Source organism: Panulirus ornatus, chromosome 17, assembly GCF_036320965.1.
Source record: "Panulirus ornatus isolate Po-2019 chromosome 17, ASM3632096v1, whole genome shotgun sequence".
NCBI lineage: Eukaryota > Metazoa > Arthropoda > Malacostraca > Decapoda > Palinuridae > Panulirus > Panulirus ornatus.
The window spans coordinates 44,928,981-44,953,626 of record NC_092240.1 but is presented as its reverse complement, the minus strand read 5'-3'; the positions used below and the strand labels follow the sequence as shown (position 1 = coordinate 44,953,626).

At 40.2% G+C, this 24,646-nt stretch overlaps 1 protein-coding gene across 1 annotated transcript in view; it reads left to right on the top strand.

Annotated features, from left to right (window-relative positions):
* Adss (adenylosuccinate synthetase) overlaps positions 1-24,646 on the top strand; it is a 418,041-nt gene that overhangs the window by 68,880 nt on the left and 324,515 nt on the right. Inside the window, exons 2-4 of the mRNA XM_071672269.1 lie at positions 8,616-8,718; positions 12,422-12,552; positions 23,012-23,216. Of these exons, the coding sequence (XP_071528370.1) occupies positions 8,616-8,718; positions 12,422-12,552; positions 23,012-23,216 (439 nt within the window). The remainder of the gene's footprint in view (positions 1-8,615; positions 8,719-12,421; positions 12,553-23,011; positions 23,217-24,646) is intronic.

Sequence of the window (24,646 nt, the reverse complement as noted above, 5' to 3'; positions counted from 1 at the left end):
GATGTAACCAAGATGAGAAGAGAGGAGAGATAGGTAGTATGTTTAAGGAAAGGAACCTGGATGCTTTGGTTCTGGGTGAAATGAAACTCATGGGTAGAGGGGAAGAATGGTTTGGGAATGTCTTGTGAGTAAAGTCAGGGGTTAGTGAGAGGACAAGAGCAAGGGAAGGAGTAGCACTACTTCTGAAACAGGAGTGGTGAGAGTATGTAATATAGTGTAAGAAAGTAAACACTAGATTGATATGGGTAAAACCGAAAGTTGATGGAGTTGGGTGATTATTGGTGCACATGCACCTGGGCATGAGAAGAAAGATCATGAGAGGCAAGTGTTTTGGGAGCAGCTGAGTAAGTGTGTTAGTAGTTTTGATGCACGAGACCGGGTTAGAGTGGTGGGTGATTTGAATGCAGAGATGAGTAATGTGGCAGTTGAGGGAATAATTGGTGTACATAGGGTGTTCAGTGTTGTAAATGGAAATGGTGAAGAGCTTGTAGATTTATGTGCTGAAAAAGGACTGGTGGTTGGGAATACCTGGTTTAAAAATAGAGATATACATAGGTATACGTATGTAAGTAGGAGAGATGGCCAGAGAGCATTATTGGATTACGTGTTAATTGATAGGTGCGCGAAAGAGAGACTTTTGGATGTTAATGTGCTGAGAGGTGCAACTTGAGGGATGTCTGATCATTATATTGTGGAGGCGAAGGTGTAGATTTGTAGAGGTTTTCAGAAAAGAAGAGAGAATGTTGGGGTGAAGAAAGTGGTGAGAGTAAGTGAGCTTGGGAAAGAGACTTGTGTGAGGTAGTACTAGGAGGGAATGAGTACAGAATGGAAAAAGGTGAGAACAAACGACGTAAGGGGAGTGGGGGAGGAATGGGATGTATTTACGGAAGCAATGATGGCTTGTGCAAAAGATGCTTGTGGCATGAGAAGCATGGGAGGTGGGTAGATTAGAAAGTTTAGTGAGTGGATGGATGAAGAGGTAAGATTATTAGTGAAGTAGAAGAGAGAGGCATTTGGAAGATTTTTTGCAGGGAAATAATGCAAATGACTGGAAGATGAATAAAAGTAAGAGGCAGGAGGTCAAGAGAAAGGTGCAAGAGGTGAAAAAGAGGGCAAATGAGAGTTGGGGTGAGAGAGTATCATTAAATCTTAGGGAGAATAAAACGATGTTTTGGAAGGAGGTAAATAAAGTGCGTAAGACAAGGGAACAAATGGTAACATCAGTGAAAGGGGCTAATGGGGAGGTGATAACAAGTAGTGGTGATGTGAGAAGGAGATGGAGTGAGTATTTTGAAGGTTTGTTGAATGTGTTTGATGATAGAGTGGCAGATATAGGGTGTTTTGGTCGAGGTGGTGTGCAAACTGAGAGGGTTAGGGAGAATAATTTGGTAAACAGAGAAGAGGTAGTAAAAGCTTTGCGGGAAATGATAGCCGGCAAATCAGTGGGTTTGGATAGGTATTGCAGTGGAATTTCTTAAAAAAGGGGGTGACTGTATTGTTGACTGGTTGGTAAGGTTATTTAATGTATGTATGACTCATGGTGAGGTGCTTGAGGATTGGCGGAATGCTTGCATAGTGCCATTGTACAAAGCATAGGGGATAAAAATGAGTGCTCAAATTACAGAGGTATAAGTTTGTTGAGTATTCCTGGTAAATTATATGGGAGGGGTATTGATTGAGAGGGTGAAGGCATGTACAGAGCATCAGATTGGGGAAGAGCAGTGTGGTTTCAGAAGTGGTAGAGGATGTGTGGATCAGGTGTTTGCTTTGAAGAATGTATGTGAGAAATACTTAGAAAAGGAAATGGATTTGTATGTAGCATTTATGGACCTGGAGAAGGCATATGATAGAGTTGATAGAGATGCTCTGTGGAAGGTATTAAGAATATATGGTGTCAGGAGGAAGGAAGTTGTTAGAAGCTGTGAAAAGTTTTTATCGAGGATGTGAGACTTGTGTATGAAGAGAGGAAAGTGATTTGTTCTCAGTGAATGTAGGTTTGCGGCAGGGGTGTTTGATGTCTCCATGGTTGTTGTATTTGTTTACGGATGGGGTTGTTAGGGAGGTGAATGCAAGAGTTTTGGACAGAGGGGCAAGTATGCAGTCTGTTGTGGATGAGAGAGCTTGGAAAGTGATTCAGTTTTTTTCTGATGATACAGTGCTGGTGGCTGATTCATGTGAGAAACTGCAGAAGCTGGTGACTGAGTTTGGTAAAGTGTGTGACAGAGAAAGCTGAGAGTAAATGTGAATAAGAGCAAGGTTATTAGGTACAGTAGGTTTGAGGAACAAGTCATTTGGGAGGTAAGTTTGAATGGAGAAAAACTGGAGGAAGTGAATCGTTTTAGATATGAAGAAGTGGATTTGGCAGCGGATGGAACCATGGAAGTGGAAGTGAATCATAGGGTGGGCGAGGGGGCAAAAGTTCTGGGAGCGTTGAAGAGTGTGTGGAAGTCGAGAACATTATCTTGTACAGCAAAAATGGGTAAGTTTGAAGGAATAGTGGCTCCAACAATTTTATATGGTTGCTAGGTGTGGTCTATGGATAGAGTTGTGCGGAGGAGGGTGGATGTGCTGGAGATGAGATGTTTGAGGTCAATGTGTGGTGTGAGGTGGTTTGATCAAGTAAGTAATAATAAGGTAAGAGAGATGTGTGGTAATAAAAAGAGTGTAGTTGAGAGAGCAAACGAGGGTGTTTTGAAATGGTTTGGTCACATGGAGAGGTTGAGTGAGGAAAGATTGACCAAGAGGATATATGTGTCAGAGGCGGAGGGAATGAGGAGAAGTGGGAGACCAAATTGGAGGTGGAAAGATGGAGTGGAAAAGATTTTAAGTGATCGGGGCCTGAACATGCAGGAGGGTAAAAGGCGTGCAAGGAATAGAGTGAATTGGAACGATGTGGTGTACCAGGTTGGACGTGCTGTCAGTGGATTGAACCAGGACGTGTGAAGCGTCTGGGGGTAAACCATGTAGAGTTGTGTGGGGCCTGGATGTGGAAAGGGAGCTGTTGTTTCAGTGCATTATACGTGATAGCTAGAGAGTGAGCGTGAACGAATGTGGCCTTTGTTGTCTTTTCCTAGTGCTGCCTTGTATACATGCGGGGGAGGGGGTTGTTATTTCATGTGTGGCGGGGTGGCAATGGAAATGAATAAAGGCAGACAGTATGAATTATTTACATGTGTATATATGTATATGAGTGTGTGTGTATATTTATGTATACGTTGAAATGTATAGGTATGTATATTTGCGTGTGTGGACGTGTGCCTATATACATGTGTATGTGGGTGGGTTGGGCCATTGTTTCGTCTGTTTCCTTGCGCTACTTCGCTAACGCGGGAGACAGCGACAAAGCAAAATACTTATCTTTTTAGGGAGAATAAAAAGATGTTTTGGAAGAAGGTAAATATAGTGCGTAAGACAAGAGAACAATTGGGAACATCAGTGAAGGAGGTTAATGGCGAGGCAATAACAAGTAGAGGTGATGTGAGAAGGATATGGAGTGAGTATTTTGAAGGTTTGTTGAATGTGTTATATGATAGAGTGGCAGATGTAATGTGTTTGGGTCGAGGTGGTGTGTGAAGTGAGAATGGTTAGGGAAAATGATTTGGTAAATAGAGAAGAGGTAGTGAAAGCTTTGCGGAAGATGAAAGCTGGGAAGGCGGCGGGTTTAGATGGTATTACAGTGGAATTTATTAAAAAAGCGGGTGACTGTGTTGTTGACTGGTTGGTAAGGATATTTAATGTATATATGGCTCATGGTGAAGTGCCTGAGGATTATCGGAATGCATGCATAGTTCCATTGTACAAAGGCAAAGGGGATAAAAGTAAGTGCTCAAATTACAGAGGTATAAGTTTGTTGAGTATTCCTGGGAAATTATATGGGAGTGTATTAATTGAGAGGGTGAAGGCATGTATAGAGCATCAGATTGGGGAAGAACAGTGTGGTTTCAGAAGTGGTAGAAATGTGTAGATCAGGTGTTTGCTTTGAAGAATGTATGTGAGAAATACATAGAAGAGCAAATGGATTTGTATGTAGCATTTATGGATTTGGGGAAGGCATATGATAGAGATGCTCTGTGGAAGGTATTAAGAATATATGGTGTGGGAGGCAAGTTGTTAGAAGCAGTGAAATGCTTTTATTGATGATGTAATGCATGTGTATGAGTAGGAATGCTCTCTCAACCACACTCTTTTTATTGCCACACCTCTTACCCATCCATTACTTACTCGATCATCCCACCTCACTCCGCATATTTTCCACAAACATTTCATTTCCACACTCTCCTCTGCACACCCCTATCTATAGCCCATGCCTCGCAACCATATAACATTGTTGGAACTGGTGTTCCTTCAAACATACCCATTTTTGCTCTCCGAATAACATTCTCGCCTTCCACACATTTTTCAACCCTCCCAGAACCTTCGCTCCCTACCCACCCTGTGACTCACTTCCGCTTCCATGGTTTCATCTGCTGCTAAGTCACTCTCAGATATCTAAAACACTTCACTTCCTCCGGTTTTTCTCCATTGAAACGTACCTTCCAATTAACTTGTCCCTCAACCCTACTGTACCTAATAACCTTGCTCTTATTCACATTTACTCTCAACTTTCTTCTTTCACACACTTTACTAAACTCAGTCACCAACTTCTGCAGTTTCTCACCCGAATCAGCCACCAGTGCTGTACCATCGACAAATAACAACTGACACGCTTTCCAAGCCCTCTTATCCACAATAGACTGCATACTTGCCCCTTTCTCCAAAACTCTTGCATTCACCTCCCTAATCACCCCATCCATTAACAAATTAAAAAACCATGGAGACATCATGCACTCCTGCTGCAAACTGACATACACTGGGAACCAATCACATTCCTCTCATTCTGCTCGTACACACGCCTTACATCTTTGGTAAAGACTTTTTACTGCTTCTCGCCACTTACCTCCCACACCATATCGTCTTAAAATTTTCCACAAAGCATCTCTGTCCACCCTCTGATATGCCTTCTCCAGATCCATAAGTGCTACATACAAATCCATTTGTTTTTCTAAGTATTTCTCACATACATTCTTCAAAGCAAATGCCTTATCCACGCAACCTCTACCACTTCTGAAACCACACTGCTTTTTCCCAATCTGATGCTCTGTACATGCCTTTACCCTTTCTGTTGATACCTTCCCATATAATTTCCCAGGAATACTCAACAAACTTATGCCTCTGTAATTTGAACACTTACTTTTATCCCTTTTCCCTTTGTACAGTGGCACTACACATGCATTCCACCAATCCTCAGGCACTTCAACATGATCCATGCATACATTAAATATCCTTATCAACCAATCATCATCACAGTCTTCACTTTTTTTTTAATAAATTCCATTACAATACCATCCAAACCCACCGTCTTGCCGGCTTTCATCTTCCACAAACCTTTCACTACCTCTTCGCTGTTTACCAAACTATTTACTCTGACCCTCTCACTTCTCGCATAACCCTGACCAAAGCACCCTGTATCTGCCACTCTATCATCAAACACATTCAACAAACATTCAAAATACTCCATCTCCTCCTCACTTCATCACTATTTGTTATTACCTCCCTATTTGCCCCCTTCAGCACTGTTCCCATTTGTTCTCTTGTCTAATGCACTTTGTTTACCTCCTTCCAAAACATCTTTTTATTTTCCCTAGAATTCAATGATACTCTCACCCCAACTCTCATTTGTCCTTTTTTTTTTTTTTTTCAACCTTTGCACCTTTCTCTTGACCTCATGGCACTTTATTCTATACATCTCCCAGTCATTTGCACTACTTCCCTGCAAGGATTGTCCAAGCTCCTCCTCTCTCTTCTCTATCACTAACAACCTTACTTCTTCTTCCCACTACTCACTCCCTTTTCTAATCTGCCCACCTTCCACCTTTCTCATGCCTCATGCATCTTTTGTACAAGCCATCACTGCTTCCCTAAATACATCCCATTCCTCCCACACTCCCCTTATGTCATTTGCTCTCATCTTTTGCTATTCCACACTCAATCACTCAATCTGTTCTTGTGCTTCTTCACATAGATCTCCTTTCTAAGCTCACTTACTTTCACCACTCTCTACTCCCTAACATTCTCACTTCTTTTCTGGAAACCTCTACAAATCTTCACCTTTGCCTCTACAAGATAATGATCAGATATCCCTCCAGCTGTGCCTCTCAGCACATTAACATCCAAAAGTCTCTCTTTTACACGCCTGTCAATTAACAGGTAATCCAATGACGCCCTTTGACCATTATACTGTATGACATACTCCCATAACTCCTGCTTCAGGAGTAGTGCTACTCCTTCCTTTGCTCTTGTCCTCTTGCCAACCCTGACTTTACTCCCTAGACATTCCCAAACCACTCTTCCCCTTTACCCTTGACCTTTGTTTCACTCAGAGCCATGATGACATCACACAGCCCTGCCTCACACCTCCATGTATACCCACACTTTTACTCAACTGTCCATCCACTCTCATACATGCATTTGCTTGTCTGTAGAAGGCTTTCACACCATCCAACAGTTTGCCCCCATGCCCCACATATCCTTAACATATCCGATAAAACATTCCACTTGGCTCCCTTATACAATTCCTCCAGATATATAAAAGTTTCATACAACTTCTTACTATTCACTAGATACTTTACCATGGCCATCCCATGGTCAACTTTTTCCTCAAAAATCTCAAATGATCTACACATCCTCTGCCTTTCCTAAAACCCCCATGCTCTTCACTTACTATGTATTCAGTCACTCCCATCACTTATAAATCTTCATTCTTGCATGCACTTTCAGTGGTGTACTTAAGACTTATTCCCGTATAGTTGCTACATACATCCTTTGCACCTTTTCATGTAAATAAGCAATATAGCTTTCACTTAATCCCTCAGGCATAACCTTTTGTTTCCAATCTAAATAACATATCAGATGCATTCCACCCTATTACACTTCCTCCTCCGTACTTCAGCATTTCGTCTGTAATCCCATCCACTTCAGGTGCTTTACCTATCTTCACTTTCATTAATGCCCTCCTTGCCTCCCTTTTTGCTATAAGCCCTTGTATTCTCTTCCTTCTATCCTCCATACCTATACATGTAACAAGTGCTGCCTCCCCTTCTACATTCATCAGTTCTTCAAAATGCTCTTTCCATCTTTCTTTCACTTCATCTTTTTGATTCAGCAAGTCCCTTACTTCTCACATTAACATTTCCACTCTTACATTCACCCCTTTCCTTTTTCACCTCCTTCCAGTGTAGTTTCTTATTATTCCAAAGCTTTTCACTTAACTTTTCCAAAATCTTCATCTACTTTTTCTTTGCTTTCCTTCTGTATCTAATGACCTTATATACAACTACTAATTCTACAACTTTATAGTATTTGTCATTACATTTTAAACACCTCATTCGCACATGACTGCATCCCTACATTCACTGCACTTCCATTTAAGCTTTCAGTTACTGCCCTTTCAGACTCCTCCCTGCATTTTTTCTGATTCATCTTCTTACTTACCAACTCTTTTACCTCTCCATTCTTCCTTGCACTATACTTCCACTTCTCCCTGATCTTCATCCCCACAAGAACTGTGAAATGGTCAGTCTCCAAAGAATCCTATCACAACTTAGCATCTAGTATGGCTTTTCTCAGTCTTTTATTCACTGCCACATAGACAGTTAAAGCCTTTTACTATTCTCTTCTATCATTCCTCATCCATTTATATCTGTGGATAAATTGTATATATAGTAGAAAGAGGATAACAAACATTCCTTTCTGTTGAGCTTAATTGCTGGAAGGTAAAAGATGTTAAAAAACAAGCCTTGCCATGTGGTAAGATTCTGCCATGAAAATCTTAAAGGGAAGTGTAGACTGGAAAAAATCCCTATCAGTTTGCTCTGTGGCTGGATTATGAAAAAGCAGACTATGGAGTGCGATTTCCTAGTTGATAAGTGATGTCTGTGAAGTACTTGTCTAGCCTTGATTTAAAGGTATTTATGGTCTTTAGGTTTACTACTTTGGAGGTAGTATATTCCAATGTTCCACCATTCTGTATGCAGATAAGCTTTTGCCCAAATTGTTATTATCTTGTCCTTTTATCTTTGTACTAATATGTCTGGTGAGTGAGCCTTTGTCTAAGGTGAAGAAATTGTTGTGTATGTTATCAAAATCATTTAGTAATTGGAACACTTTTATCAGATCATGACAAACAAGTAGGATTATCACTTAACTGACAATGACTATATGTTTTTGGTCCAGTTTAAGAAAATGTATTAATTGTGATATCTTTAAGTAAGTAAAAAGGTTATAGTTTCTTATTTTTAAACCCCATGTACAATCCCTAGTCATAGACAAGGGAAAAGAAAAGATTCGTTTTTAGCCTAATGGATCAGATGGAAGCAAGAGTACGAATAATTGCTAGTTGTCATGTGATGATATTGATTTTAGTCTGCCTCTGCTTTTCTTGAACAATTAATCTGATTAACTTTATTCGTGATAAGTTTTCAAATGTGATTTATTTGAAATGAAATGCTGATACAGAGTTTATTTGATGTTGCCATAGAGTCTAATTACATTAAGAATTATCTCTGAATTTGATACAGGGAGGCAACAATGCAGGTCACACAGTGGTAGTTGGAGATGTTGAGTATGACTTTCATATTCTCCCATCTGGCATTATTAACTCCTCTGCAGTCTCAGTTATAGGTAAGTATTTATGGATGTTTTTGTGTATGTTTATGGTAGTGTGGAATTTTGAGAGCTTTCAAAATAATTCTGAAACAATAAATTTTACTTGCATTAACTTGACTGGTGGCAAGGGAACAATGAGATATTATGAGATATTATATTGTTATGAAAGCAGATGAAAAAGAGTATGCACTTTAATGTATTGTTCATATTTATATTATTCTACATGTGATAGGGATTGCCTCTAAATCAAACAAAAAGATCAAAGCATGTGTGGCCTGTGGTTGTGGCCAAGGCTTATGAGGGGAAGGGGTGTATCACCAGGATCTAGGCATGACTAGAATATGTACCCCCCCTGCATAATGGATATATTTGGATTGTGAAATCCACTTGTACAGAACATGTTAGGTAATACTTTTGCCATAGCTACCTCCTTTAGGGAATGTGAAGGGAACAGGCATCAGAGATAGACAGATATACCACAAAATCCAGATTATGTTTAGGAAATTTGACTCTGGAAATGGGTTGAATTTTTCAGCACAAGAAATACCATACAGAATTATCAATTTCACCCAATTTAGAAAGATATCCAAATTACTAAAATGAAAGGGCTTGTATTGCAGTGAGTATGGCACATACTGATAGACTGAAAATTATGGCAGGTGCTCAAACAGTTGTAGACACAAAACACGTACATACTGAAATTGCCTGACAAACACTAAACATCTGTCCTCCCAACTCAGGCTTGAGCACCCTACCAGACATAGATCCATTTAAAACCACACTTCCCAGACAGACAAGAGTCACATTTTCCTGTTTATTCTTTAGATGTTGCCCATTTAAGCATTACTTTAAGTGCTGATTCAGTACATCCCAAGACCTTTCATGCTCATGACAAGGACATTAAAGCCTTACTGTTCAAGCGCCTCATATTATTGCCACATGGGGAGACTGAACACCACTTCCCTCTATAACCTATGGTTTCTCTTGATGACTTGATGGACTTTGCTGGCTTTCTGAACACTGCCGTTCATGAAGATAGAGGGACTCCTGGAGTAGTAGATGATTCTGTACAACAGAATTGCAAACCACACCTAATAGAGCTCTAAGAACAATCACTGGCTGCTTGGCAATTACAGATGCTCAGTAGCAGCTCAGTGAAACAAAGATTCGAATATGGTAACACCTAAACATGCTCAGCACTCAGTATTGTGCAACAGCACTAGACTCCTCCCGGAACCCAAGCCACTGTGTGACTAAAAACAACCCCCAAGTAGAATGAAAAGCTTGCTCCTACATCACACTTCATCCACTCTCAAAATATATAACATCAACAAAAAACATAAACACTGAAATTGCCTTACAGGTACTAAACAACCACCCTGCTTACTTATACTTAAACTCAAACCCACCAGAAATTCTTTTGTCAGAAGTCACACTTCTCCAGCAAACATCAGCCACATATGCTTTCCTGTATTTGCTGTCATCTTCACCTATCCCTACAACATTCCACACACTGTTTCTTTATATTTCAGGTCACTTCATGCCCACACCGCAGCTACCTAGTGAAGACACCAAACATTTAGTACTCAGTAGCCCTGTACTTTCCCCACACAAACACACACAACACGTCACTTCACTTTATGATGTATGGTCCTCCTTAATGGATGTAGCCAGCGTCCTGAGCCTGCAAGAAGTTACACCATGAGTGAAAAGCTGTCTTTGGTGAGGCTGTATCATTGGCAGTATAACCTTATCTAAGAACTTTTATCCCCAAAAGAGTCCATACTTCCCTGCTTCTGTAAGTAGTACACTCTGAGGCTGCAGGACCCTTTAGAAAGAGGTCCTGAGAAACAGCAGGATTCTCTCTTAGAAAGAGATCTTTGGATAATTGTAGATTAAGAAAACATATGCTTGCTTCCTGCTCCAGGTTCCTCTATCTGTATGAGGCTCCTATAGCACTCTGAGAGCCAGCCACATCCACTGGTTGGGACTGCAGGCCATAAAGTGTAGTGATGTATATGTCTGTGCAAAGAGTGCCAGACTAATTGATAGTAAGTGCTTAGTGTCTTTGCTGTGGTAGTTGCTCTGTTGGCATGAAGGGTCTTGAGATATGTTGAAGTGGTGTTTGTGATGTTATAGGGATGGATGATGTCCAGAGCATAGATGGGAAAATGTAACATATTTGACAGGGTAATGTTGCTTTTGATGGCTTTGTCTTGTGGGGTGGAGTTTAAGCCTGAGTTGGGAGGGTAATTTAGTATTTGATGGATAATTTCTGTGTGTATATGTTTTGTCAGTGTTATATTTGTTAGGGGTGGGGAGATATGAGTATAGAGGTGGCTAAAGTGTGAGCAGGGGTAAGATTATTTCGACATAGGTTGGTGGTTATCTATGGAGTGGTTTGGTTGGGAGGGGGTCTAATGCTGTTGCATAGAATTGAATCCTGTGCATTTTGAGGTGGGATTATGTTTCATTATGTTATTGAATAATGTTTATGGTTGCTAGACAGCTAGTGATTGTTCAAAATGTACTATTTTGTGTGGTTTGCAGTTTTGTTGTACAGCAGTTGCTTTGTAGAGAGTTTAAGACTAGGCAGGTGAGGTATAGTTCAGAGTGGATTGGATGAATTGTTTGTATAGGATGTTAAGGCATTGTTTTACTTGTGTTGATGTTATTGGTGTTGGGAGTGAAAGTCGTTATTTTGTTACTGTGTTGTATGTGATAGTGTTTTGTTCAGTGGGAGTGATTGCCCATTCAAGGTGACTGGAGGATTTATCTGTGGTTGAAAGAGTGATTGATGACTTGTCTGGAGATGCAGACATTCTGTTTTGGGTGAGCCATTGTACCAGTTGTGTAATATGAAAAGTAAAGTTCATAGCTGCTGCTGTAGTGTCAGGGTGTTGACTGTGACGTTGTCTGCATATAACAGGACCTTCATGTTGAGCTTTCTTTGAGGTAATGGGGAGGCTGTGTAGGAAGAGATTGAAGAGGATTAGAGAAAGAATTTCTTGTGGTTCTTCATTTTTGAGTCTGTGTTTTAGAGGTTAAGCTATTGTAAGTATTCTGCCATTGATGTTGGCCATGAAATTGGCTATCCACTTTTTATGATTGTTGTGGAGGGTGCTTTCAAGTATCTTCTGTGTGTGGATGTGTTGTTGGACACTGTTGGATTATTTGTTGATGTGTGTTACCATTAGTACTCTGTGTGTGTGTGTTTGGGGGGGGAGTTAACTGTTGTTAGTTTAAACCATATAGGATATGTTGTATGAGGTTAGTGTTTTGCTTGTTGGCAGAATGGCTGGGCCTGGAGCCATGTTGTAAGGGTGAGAGTGGGATGTTTTATTTGATTCTGTTGTGGATCATTTTTCAATTTAGATATCAGAAGAGTTACGGGTGGTAGAAAGAGGGGGAAGGGGGAGTTAGGCAGTTTGAAGGATTATATGGTTGGTATTATGTAAGCAGGTTTCCATATGTTGGGGGTGTCTTCTTGTAGTGGTTGAAGATATCTGTAAGTGCTTGGATTGTGAGCGTGCAATATGTGAGGAAATAAAGGTGATGGGATTAATAAGAAAAAAGCACAGGACAGAAAATTGTGAGACTAGAGAAATTTAAATGGCAGAGTCCACTAGATAGTCTGTATATTTAGTTGAAAAAAGCTGATTTTGTACATTTCAATAATGGTAAACTGAACAGAGGCTCGTTAAAATTTTCCTTTCAGGTAATGGTGTTATTGTGCACCTTGGTCAAATGTTTGAAGAGATCAAGAAGAATGAAGCTAAGGGGCTGAAAGATTGGCAGAAGCGGCTCATCATATCTGATAGGTCTCACATCGTATTTGATTTCCATCAGGTGAGGAAAGATTGTTGTTTTTGTATTTAGAAACTGTAAGTGGAACAATGCTGACCCCTGTTATGTATGGCTTCATTGGAATTGGTAAATCTACATGGTGAGCCAGAGGTCACTGTGCATTTTCCAAAGACAATGAGTGTATTCAAAGTCTCAGTACATTAATGTATACAAATGCTTTTCCCATATTCAAGTTATAGCAAATTTTGGAAATGACATCCATGTGCCTGCAGACATACATCTACACATCTTATCTTGTTTGTAAAGACATTGACAAATCAATTGTGGAGGTGTTCTTTTATGGAATTTGTGGTTGATTGATTGACTTTATTCAGGGACCCTGGTATTATGATATTGGTATACATGTGTGCAATACACCACAATAAGGTACATATTAGCTTCCACTAGGATATCCTTCTAAAGTTTTACAAACTTATTTCCTGTAGGGTCCTTGTATTGTAGCATGATGGAGCAGTCAGCAAAGGAGCCACTGCACCCCTTACAAGACATGTGCACATCTTAAAAACAGTGAAAACGTGTAAAAAACACCATGCATAATACTACTTACATGTTTGGTAATATACATAATTATTTAGTTGAGAGAATCTTTCTTCGTCAGTAAGATGTTTCCTAACTGCTGATCGAAACAGGGTTTTTGAATTTTTTTTTTTTTTTTTTTTTTTTTTTTTTTTATACTTTGTCGCTGTCTCCCGCGTTTGCGAGGTAGCGCAAGGAAACAGACGAAAGAAATGGCCCCCCCCTCCCATACACATGTACATACATACGTCCACACACGCAAATATACATACCTACACAGCTTTCCATGGTTTACCCCAGACGCTTCACATGCCTTGATTCAATCCACTGACAGCACGTCAACCCCTGTATACCACATCGCTCCAATTCACTTTATTCCTTGCCTTCCTTTCACCCTCCTGCATGTTCAGGCCCCGATCACACAAAATCTTTTTCACTCCATCTTTCCACCTCCAATTTGGTCTCCCTCTTCTCCTCGTTCCCTCCACCTCCGACACATATATCCTCTTGGTCAATCTTTCCTCACTCATTCTCTCCATGTGCCCAAACCATTTCAAAACACCCTCTTCTGCTCTCTCAACCACGCTCTTTTTATTTCCACACATCTCTCTTACCCTTACGTTACTTACTCGATCAAACCACCTCACACCACACATTGTCCTCAAACATCTCATTTCCAGCACATCCATCCTCCTGCGCACAACTCTATCCATAGCCCACGCCTCGCAACCATACAACATTGTTGGAACCACTATTCCTTCAAGCATACCCATTTTTGCTTTCCGAGATAATGTTCTCGACTTCCACACATTTTTCAAGGCTCCCAAAATTTTCGCCCCCTCCCCCACCCTATGATGCACTTCCGCTTCCATGGTTCCATCCACTGACAGATCCACTCCCAGATATCTAAAACACTTCACTTCCTCCAGTTTTTCTCCATTCAAACTCACCTCCCAATTGACTTGACCCTCAACCCTACTGTACCTAATAACCTTGCTCTTATTCACATTTACTCTTAACTTTCTTCTTCCACACACTTTACCAAACTCAGTCACCAGCTTCTGCAGTTTCTCACATGAATCAGCCACCAGCGCTGTATCATCAGCGAACAACAACTGACTCACTTCCCAAGCTCTCTCATCCCCAACAGACTTCATACTTGCCCCTCTTTCCAGGACTCTTGCATTTACCTCCCTAACAACCCCATCCATAAACAAATTAAACATATACTATAATATACATATATAATATACATTGTATATTATTTGGTAATGAATTCTGTTCTTCAATAGCTATATGATAGAAGGTATGAACTGCAGTTCCCTTGGCTCTTTTTACATAAGAGTTAAGTTCACTATGTCTAGCCCTGATTGATTGGTTATTTACTACCCTGTGAAAATTTTCTGTAAGATATGTGAGCCCTCCGTTGTTGTATGTGTTAAAGACATGATTCAGTTTTATTTGCTTAACCCTATTTTATATACTTGTTTACTTTCTCCTTCTCTTCTTAGCTAATGTGAGCTTTGGGGTCTACTCCTAGAATAAATCTAATTTTGTTTAGACAAATTTGTCGCTGCTTTTTGAATTTACTGCTTACTCCAGAATACCAAGAACATGCATAATCAAAACGAGGTTGAATTAAAGCAGAAAGATAAGGTTTTCTTAATCTTCTAATTAAAGCCATTTGCTTGTCTGTATAGAAAATAAAATCTTACATTTATTCTCTTGATTATGAACTGACAGTATAACTACCCAGGGGCACATTGGTCCAAATAATCTCCTAGGTACTTCACTGACTTTACTCCTTTTATTACCTGACCATTACATGTTATTACAAAATTATTTACCTCTAGTTTTCTTTTAGATCCTACCACCATAACTTTGTTTTTTCTTGGGTGAAGAGACAGTGTGTTATTAATCATCCAAGTATTAAATGATTCAAGTTCTTTTCCTGATCTATTTAAGATAACAGCATCCTTGTGTGACACAATTAGAATACTGTCGTCAGCATAAAGAAGAAGTAGACATGAGACACTAATTTTCACGTTATTTACAGAGCATAAAGATAATAGTGGATCTAAAATACTTCCTTCTGGAACTCCACAAGACATACTACAAGGCTAAGATTGATATTCATCAATTTTACCTGATTCCTTCCAGTCAGATATGAGTACAACCATTACACAGACTTTATCCCCATTGCTTGTAATTTTTCACACAAAATTTAATGATCAACCATGTCAAATGCTTTTTGAAGGTCCAAAAGTAGAAGTCCTGTATATTTTCCTTTTGATATATATTAGTTTTAAGTCTAAAAGGTAGACCGAACATGTATCTGTGGAGTGCTTTCCCCTGAATCCTGAATGAGAATTGTATATAATATTATTTGACATTAGGTAATTTGCTAATTGATCATAAACTGAAAATTTTATATAATATTATTTGACATTAGGCAATTTGCTAATTGATCATAAACAACCCTTTACATGCTTTTGATATTACATTTAGTATACTGACTAGTCTGTAATTTCCTACTTCTTGCCTGTTATTCTTTTTGTATAATGGTTTGACTCTAGCTTCCTTTAACCCAGCTGGTACTGGCTTCCTAAAGTTCAGGGAGAGTGTGAGCATTGTTTATGTAAACTGTGCCTTTCATTGCTCCTCACACATAATGATTAGGGGGTGCAAAATCTGGCAACCATGGTGACCAAATGTTCTTTGAAATTTGTCTGTCCCAAAACAGACTGCATTGGAGCTTCATGGAGACACTATCTGTGTGTGCAGTAGCACCGTCCAGTTGGAATTAGCCATGTGCAATTTTGTCCTTTTTGTGAATGACTAGTGAAAGGGAAAGAATTGGCTCACAATAACGTTCCAAGTAGATTGTGTCACTGAAGGATATGAGGCCAATTATCTGATTTCATGATATGGTGCACTACGCACAGATCTTCTGATCATGTAATTGTCTCCCCTTGATCTCTTGTGGATTATTCGCTAACCAAACATGGCTGTTACGATGTTAACATTACTGGATAAATGAAACCACACTTCATTGGCAAAGAAATTGACATCCAGAATATCCTCTCCATTGGCTCTAATAAAGTCTCTAAAGCATTGGCAGTATTCATCATGCTTGATGTTGTCCCTTTCAATCACTTCATGCACTAATGTTATAGGGAAGATGGTGCAAATGCTTCTTCAGCACTTTACATGTGCTGCTATATGCGACGCCTGTCTGCTGTGCCAGTTTGTAAATGGACTTTTTCATGCTTTGCATTATGTGATTTGAATTATATGTTCTGTGGTACTACTGCCAGCCTGCTGGGTCTCAGCACATCCACAACTGATCCAGTTTTCATAAAACATTTTGATTAAATGCTGCATTGCATTGTGATGTGGTATGGAAATGTCAGGGTACTTTTCGGTAAACTTCTATTGCACTTTGTTTGTATGTTGGTCTGCACTATGTAACTCTAGTTCCACCAAAGACACTTGAGCCTCAATTGACAGTACCATTTTTACAACTCCTGTTAGCACCTGGATGCACTTGCATTCAATTCCAACAAGCATGTAGTGAGGGAGGAAGGGGAGGAGGGGAGGGAAGAGGAAGTTGGTCATTGTGCATGTCAGAAGTCACAATCCATTTTTCTTGTAAATTATTGATAAGAATGAAGTGGTTTTATTGTTTGTGTTGTAGTTGCACAGGGACTTTTGGCTCACCTATTACTATGGCACCTTTCAATTTACATAATGGTTGCATTTTTGAAAATGGTTTGGTAATCAAAAATGTGTAGATTAGGGGGTTTCATTTCTTAAGTTCCCTCTCCATATGAAGATCATTTGAGAGATATTTTTTATGCCATTTGAGCAACTCCTTTAAGGTAGCCTTGTCAAAGACAACATTTTTCACCATTTCCAGTTTGTACACACATTCATGATTTTTTTTTTTTTTATTATTTTGCTTTGTCGCTGTCTCCCGTGTTTGCGAGGTAGCGCAAGGAAACAGACGAAAGAAATGGCCCAACCCACCCCCATACACAGTGTATATACATACATGTCCACACACGCAAATATACATACCTATACATCTCAATGTACATATATATATACACACACAGACACATACATATATACCCATGCACACAATTCACACTGTCTGCCTTTATTCATTCCCATCGCCACCTCGCCACACATGGAATACCATCCCCCTCCACCCTCATGTGTGCGAGGTAGCACTAGGAAAAGACAACAAAGGCCCCATTTGTTCACACTCAGTCTCTAGCTGTCATGCAATAATGCCCGAAAACACAGCTCCCTTTCCACATCCAGGCCCCACACAACTTTCCATGGTTTACCCCAGACGCCTCACATGCCCTGATTCAATCCATTGACAGCACGTTAACCCCGGTATACCACATCGATCCAATTCACTCTATTCCTTGCCCGCCTTTCACCCTCCTGCATGTTCAGGCCGCGATCACACAAAATCTTTTTCACTCCATCTTTCCACCTCCAATTTGGTCTCCCACTTCTCCTCGTTCCCTCCACCTCCGACACATATATCCTCTTGGTCAATCTTTCCTCACTCATTCTCTCCATGTGCCCAAACCATTTCAAAACACCCTCTTCTGTTCTCTCAACCACGCTCTTTTTATTTCCACACATCTCTCTTACCCTTACATTACTTACTCGATCAAACCACCTCACACCACACATTGTCCTCAAACATCTCATTTCCAGCATATCCACCCTCCTTCGCACAACTCTATCCATAGCCCATGCCTCGCAATCATACAACATTGTTGGAACCACTATTCCTTCAAACATACCCATTTTTGCTTTCCGAGATAATGTTCTCGACTTCCACACATTCTTCAAGGCTCCCAGGATTTTCGCCCCCTCCCCCATCCTATGATTCACTTCCGCTTCCATGGTTCCATCTGCTGCCAGATCCACTCCCAGATATCTAAAACACTTTACTTCCTCCAGTTTTTCTCCATTCAAACTTACCTCCCAATTGACTTGACCCTCAACCCTACTGTACCTAATAACCTTGCTCTTATTCACATTTACTCTTAACTTTCTTCTTTCACACACTTTACCAAACTCAGTCACCAGCTTCTGCAGTTTCTCACATGAATCAGCCACCATCGCTGTATCATCAGCGAACAACAACTGACTCACTTCCCAAGCTCTCTCATCCACAACAGACTTCATACTTGCCCCTCTTTCCAAAACTCTTGCATTCACCTCCCTAACAACCCCATCCATAAACAAATTAAACAACCATGGAGACATCACACACCCCTGCCGCAAACCTACATTCACTGAGAACCAATCACTCTCCTCTCTTCCTACACGTACACATGCCTTACATCCTCGATAAAAACTTTTCACTGCTTCCAACAACTTGCCTCCTACACCATATATTCTTAATACCTTCCACAGAGCATCTCTATCAACTCTATCATATGCCTTCTCCAGATCCATAAATGCTACATACAAATCCATTTGCTTTTCTAAGTACTTCTCACATACATTCTTCAAAGCAAACACCTGATCCACACATCCTCTACCACTTCTGAAACCACACTGCTCTTCCCCAATCTGATGCTCTGTACATGCCTTCACCCTCTCAATCAATACCCTCCCATATAATTTACCAGGAATATTCAACAAACTTATACCTCTGTAATGTGAGCACTCACTCTTATCCCCTTTGCCTTTGTACAATGGCACTATGCACGCATTCCGCCAATCCTCAGGCACCTCACCATGAGTCATACATACATTAAATAACCTTACCAACCAGTCAACAATACAGTCACCCCCTTTTTTAATAAATTCCACAGCAATACCATCCAAACCTGCTGATTAAGTGTTGATATTAATAAAAAAAACCTGGAATTTTTTAACAACCTAAGGGCAAAGCTTCTGCCACACTCTGTTCCTGCAAACAGTGCTGATTTCATTCTAGGGCTTCCCAATGATCATGGTGGTATTTCTGATGGTGAATGACTTCCAGAATTCCTTCAGTCATTTGGTCATTCTGCTGCCTTCACAGGCTTTGCATATGTTTTCCATAAATAGTTGCTGGATTAGGGATATAGTGTTGGGTGGAAGAAAGACTACTTTGATGTTCTCACTAATTCCCTTTATTGAAGGTGGATGGCTTGGGGAATTATTGAGAAAAATGAGAATCTTAAAACTCGTATTCTCCTTTGCACACTACTCCTTCAGCTGTACATGGGAGTTTTGCAGCAAATTAATCATAGAAGACTTTGTTATCCACCCTTTGGACTAGAATAGTAATAGTTTGGCAAAGATTACTTCATATATCCCTTAAGAGCACTGGAAGTTTCGGAATGGTAGTCCATTAATGGTTTAACTTTGAATTCACCTTTGACATTGCCCCTCACAAGTAACATAAGATGATCCTTGGCAGCTTTGAAATCTGCTGCAGTGTTCATTTCAAGATAAATATATGTTGTGGAAGGTATTCTCTTCCAAATAATCTTCGTCTCATCCGTGTTTAGAATATTCTTGGGAGAATAACTACCTTCCTTGAGAATGGTCTTAAGGGTTCCCTTGAAATTTTCTGCAGCAGTGACGCCGGCAGAAGCAGTCTCATTTTAATATTATTGTAATTGTAGCATTTACTATAACCAGCAAACCAACCAGAACTTGCTTGATATTCCTTTTATTTTTCTTTTGCTGCTTCCAAGTCATAGTATACACTGTAGGTCTTTGTTTGTACCATATGCTTGCTGACAGGAAAATTTTTATGTGTTTGAAGTTCATTTAATCCATGTGCTCAACATTTGTTCCATTCTCTATAATCAAACTTTGGCAATATGGCAATATGGGGTATTAGATGGTTGGCTGCCAATGACCAGGGAAGGAAGTATATTACCAGTACTACCCACCTGGGTATCAGGAGTGTTTGTGACAGCTGCGTAGTGAACCAGCACTTGAGTGGTTGTCAAGTTCCACTCTTCTGACCCAGGTAGCCATCTTATCTTTCTGCCTTTCCTACACATGGACTACTGGCATTCTGTCCGCAACCATATAATCTCTCCTTGTTGCATGTAACACTTGACTAACTTGCACAGCTCATTGTTCCTAACTATATTTTCCTGTGATAAGCACTATGTGCTATCCCAGCCTTTTGGCAAAATGGTAGGAGCAATAATTAGAAGTAGTATGATGGAACATTTAGGTTTGAGCATTATGTAGAATTAGTCAGTAGGAACATTAGGTAAGAGCCTCTGCAAACACTGTGCTAGACTTGCCATCTGCCAGTGGCCTGTTAAGCATGAGACACTAAAGGCTGATAAGTGGCTATGGAGTTCACTACTTATGGAGAGAATATTGCTGAGGCCACCCCTTTGAGGGAGTTCCAGAAGGGAACAGTTGTCAGAGATATAGATAGATGCAATGATTGATGTTCCACTTTTTTGCAATCTCCGTGATCTTCTCTTTTTTGTCACAAGTAGTCATTCATTAAATCTAAGGGCTCTCTTAATATCTGTTAATTCACCTTTCTCATAACATTTGAGCACATCCATCATAAACTATTATGGCCTTACACTTCTTAGCACCACTGTTACCTGGAGAATTAAAAGATACCTTGGTGGCTTGACGTTAGGGACCAAATATGCGCAGTATTCAGTATACTGTAGCACTCCACGACTATAGACTCTGTCCATACCATGTGTATGTGGGATTCTTGTGCAGCATTGGCAACACCGTTATTCCAAACATGCTCACGTAAATTTGAAAATGGTGTAAATGGACCTGATGCGGTTGTGTTTTGATTGTAAATATTGCACAGCACAGGCCCTCAGTTACACTTCAAAGGAAAGTAGAAGCTGGAGTAATTCCCTGAAATATCAAAAACTGTGGATTTTTCAAGTTTATATAATTGAGAATATATGGTGTGGGAGGAAAGTTGTTAGAAGCAGTGAAAAGTTTTTATCGAGGATGTAAGGCATGTGTACATGTAGGAAGAGAGGAAAGTGATTGGTTCTCAGTGAATGTAGGTTTGCGGCAGGGGTGTGTGATGTCTCCATGGTTGTTTAATTTGTTTATGGATGGGGTTGTTAGGGAGGTAAATGCAAGAGTCCTGGAAAGAGGGGCAAGTATGAAGTCTGTTGGGGATGAGAGAGCTTGGGAAGTGAGTCAGTTGTTGTTCGCTGATGATACAGCGCTGGTGGCTGATTCATGTGAGAAACTGCAGAAGCTGGTGACTGAGTTTAGTAAAGTGTGTGGAAGAAGAAAGTTAAGAGTAGATGTGAATAAGAGCAAGGTTATTAGGTACAGTAGGGTTGAGGGTCAAGTCAATTGGGAGGTGAGTTTGAATGGAGAAAAACTGGAGGAAGTGAAGTGTTTTAGATATCTGGGAGTGGATCTGTCAGCGGATGGAACCATGGAAGCGGAAGTGGATCATAGGGTGGGGGAGGGGGCGAAAATTTTGGGAGCCTTGAGAAATGTGTGGAAGTCGAGAACATTATCTCGGAAAGCAAAAATGGGTATGTTTGAAGGAATAGTGGTTCCAACAATGTTGTATGGTTGCGAGGCGTGGGCTATGGATAGAGTTGTGCGCAGGAGGATGGATGTGCTGGAAATGAGATGTTTGAGGAAAATGTGTGGTGTGAGGTGGTTTGATCGAGTAAGTAACGTAAGGGTAAGAGAGATGTGTGGAAATAAAAAGAGCGTGGTTGAGAGAGCAGAAGAGGGTGTTTTGAAATGGTTTGGGCACATGGAGAGAATGAGTGAGGAAAGATTGACCAAGAGGATATATGTGTCGGAGGTGGAGGGAACGAGGAGAAGAGGGAGACCAAATTGGAGGTGGAAAGATGGAGTGAAAAAGATTTTGTGTGATCGGGGCCTGAACATGCAGGAGGGTGAAAGGAGGGCAAGGAATAGAGTGAATTGGAGCGATGTGGTATACAGGGGTTGACGTGCTGTCAGTGGATTGAATCAAGGCATGTGAAGCGTCTGGGGTAAACCATGGAAAGCTGTGTAGGTATGTATATTTGCGTGTGTGGACGTGTGTATGTACATGTGTATGGGGGGGGGGTTGGGCCATTTCTTTCGTCTGTTTCCTTGCGCTACCTCGCAAACGCGGGAGACAGCGACAAAGTATGAAAAAAAAAAAAAAAAAATATAATTGAGTTGCAAGCCATGAACATTACTGAAATAGTGTATGACAAATAGGCCCCCAGTTGCACCTGAAAGAAAAATAGAAGCAGGAGTAATTCTCTGAAATATCAAAAACTTGGGACTTGTTCATCAACTTTTTATATTATTGAGTCACAATCCATGAACACTACTAAAACAGTATATGACAAACAGTGTACCCTGTATGAAGAAACAACAATTTTCATTTAGTATTGTTATGACTGACTACCGTAAAAGGTTAAAAAAAAGTGAATGCCTTCGGGAAAATATCACGATGTATGAGTATATCTTTTTTTTTTTATAGATGTGTTGGCTTGAAAGTAAGATTTAGATTTCCCATACTATTATCTGCTACATAGGTTTTGCACAAATGTTTGCAGATTATGATTGCATTCTGTGATTATTGGCTCAATGTATTTTCATTTTGTTATTGTCTTTCATATTGTCCAGTGTGGCCTTCTGAATGTACTCAATCTGAGGCAAGCAGTATACTGGCAAACGTCTAATCACAGTAGAGAAACATGCTTACTTTATTGCACCACTATTTAGTTTTAAGAGAAATGTCTTGAATTTTTAAAAACTTTGTTTTATGATAGATCATGAATGACCTGTGAATTATGTATTCAAATTTATGGCTGTATCAGGCATTAATGATACTCTCTGTAGGCTGTTGATGTTAGCTTCAATTATATTATAGTTTCATCCTACTGTAAATTTTATTCCTCTTTGCCATCCCTTCCAGAGTGTGGATGGGTTACAAGAACAGGAACGTTCCAAGGATAATTCTGGTACTTCAACCTTAGGCACTACCAAGAAAGGTATTGGACCATGTTATTCTAGTAAAGCCGGAAGGCATGGACTTCGTATGGCTGACCTTCTGGGGGATTTTAGTGTGTTTGAACAGAGACTGAGGAACTTAGTTGATTCACACAAGAGGATGTTCCCAGGTAACAATGAAAGAAATTTACTGTACTTTGAGATACTTTTTTCCTTACCTCTACCGTTATATATTTTCATTTTCTCTGCAAGGCTTCTTGTTATGTCACTAGTTAGTCAGCCAGGCTCAGTGTAGTTGAGAAGACTTTTAGAGTAGAAAAAAACCTTTAGATATTTGTCTCTAGTGACAATTATCTCAGGCTTACCAGGGGTCAGAAGTCTCATGACTTGCTGTTTTTCATCATTCATTAATCACCTGCTAGTTAATGAACAGCCTAACTCTGCCTGGGTTCACCTGACAAGGAATTCAAGAGCTTAGAGATTAATCCATGTTAACCCTGATGCTAAAATTTCCCACATTAAACAAAAGGTATTTCCTGCATTAAACAAAAGATAAAGGAGATTGAATTACCAGCTAGATAGTCTTGTATGGTCTTGAATGTTGAGAGGAAGAATATTTACCAAAATTATACTAATTTGGAGATTATTGTAGAATATGAAAATCACACAAAGAAACTAGATAGCTTTTATATGAAAATAAGATCAGTCTGTGGTTGAGAGAGCAAAAGAGGGTATTTTGAAATGGTTTGGTCACATGGAGAGATTGCGTGAGGAAAGATTGACCAAGAGGATATATGTGTCAGAGGTGGAGGGAACGACGAGAAGTGGGAGACCAAATTGGAGGTGGAAAGATGAAGTGAAAAAGATTTTGAGTGATCGGGGCCTGAACATGCAGGAGGGTGAAAGGCGTGCAAGGAATAGAGTGAATTGGAACGATGTGGTACACCGGGGTGGGCGTGCTGTCAATGGATTGAACCAGGGCATGTGAAGTGTCTGGGGTAAACCATGGAAAGTTGTGTGGGGCCTGGATGTGGAAAGGGAGCTGTGGTTTTGGTGCATTATTACATGACAGCTAGAGACTGAGTGTGAATGAATGTGGCCTTTGTTGTCTTTTCCTAGTGCTACCTCGCACACATGAGGGGGTGGGTTTTTTTTATTTCATGTGTGGCAGGGTGGTGATGAGAATGAAAAAAGGCAGACTATGAATTATTTATATTTATCTATTTTGCTTTGTCGCTGTCTCCCGCGTTAGTGAGGTAGCGCAAGGAAACAGACGAAAGAATGGCCCAACCCACCCACATACACGTGTATATACCTACATGTGCACACACGCAAATATACATACCTATACATCTCAATGTATACATATATATACACACAGACATATACATATATATGCATGTACATAATACATAATGTCTGCCCTTATTCATTCCCATCGCCACCATGCCACACATGAAATATCAACTCCCTCCCCCCTCATGTGCATGAGGTAGCGCTGGGAAAAGACAACAAAGGCCACATTCGTTCACATTCAGTCTCTAGCTGTCATGTAATAATGCACCGAAACCACAGCTCCCTTTCCACATCCAGGCCCCAC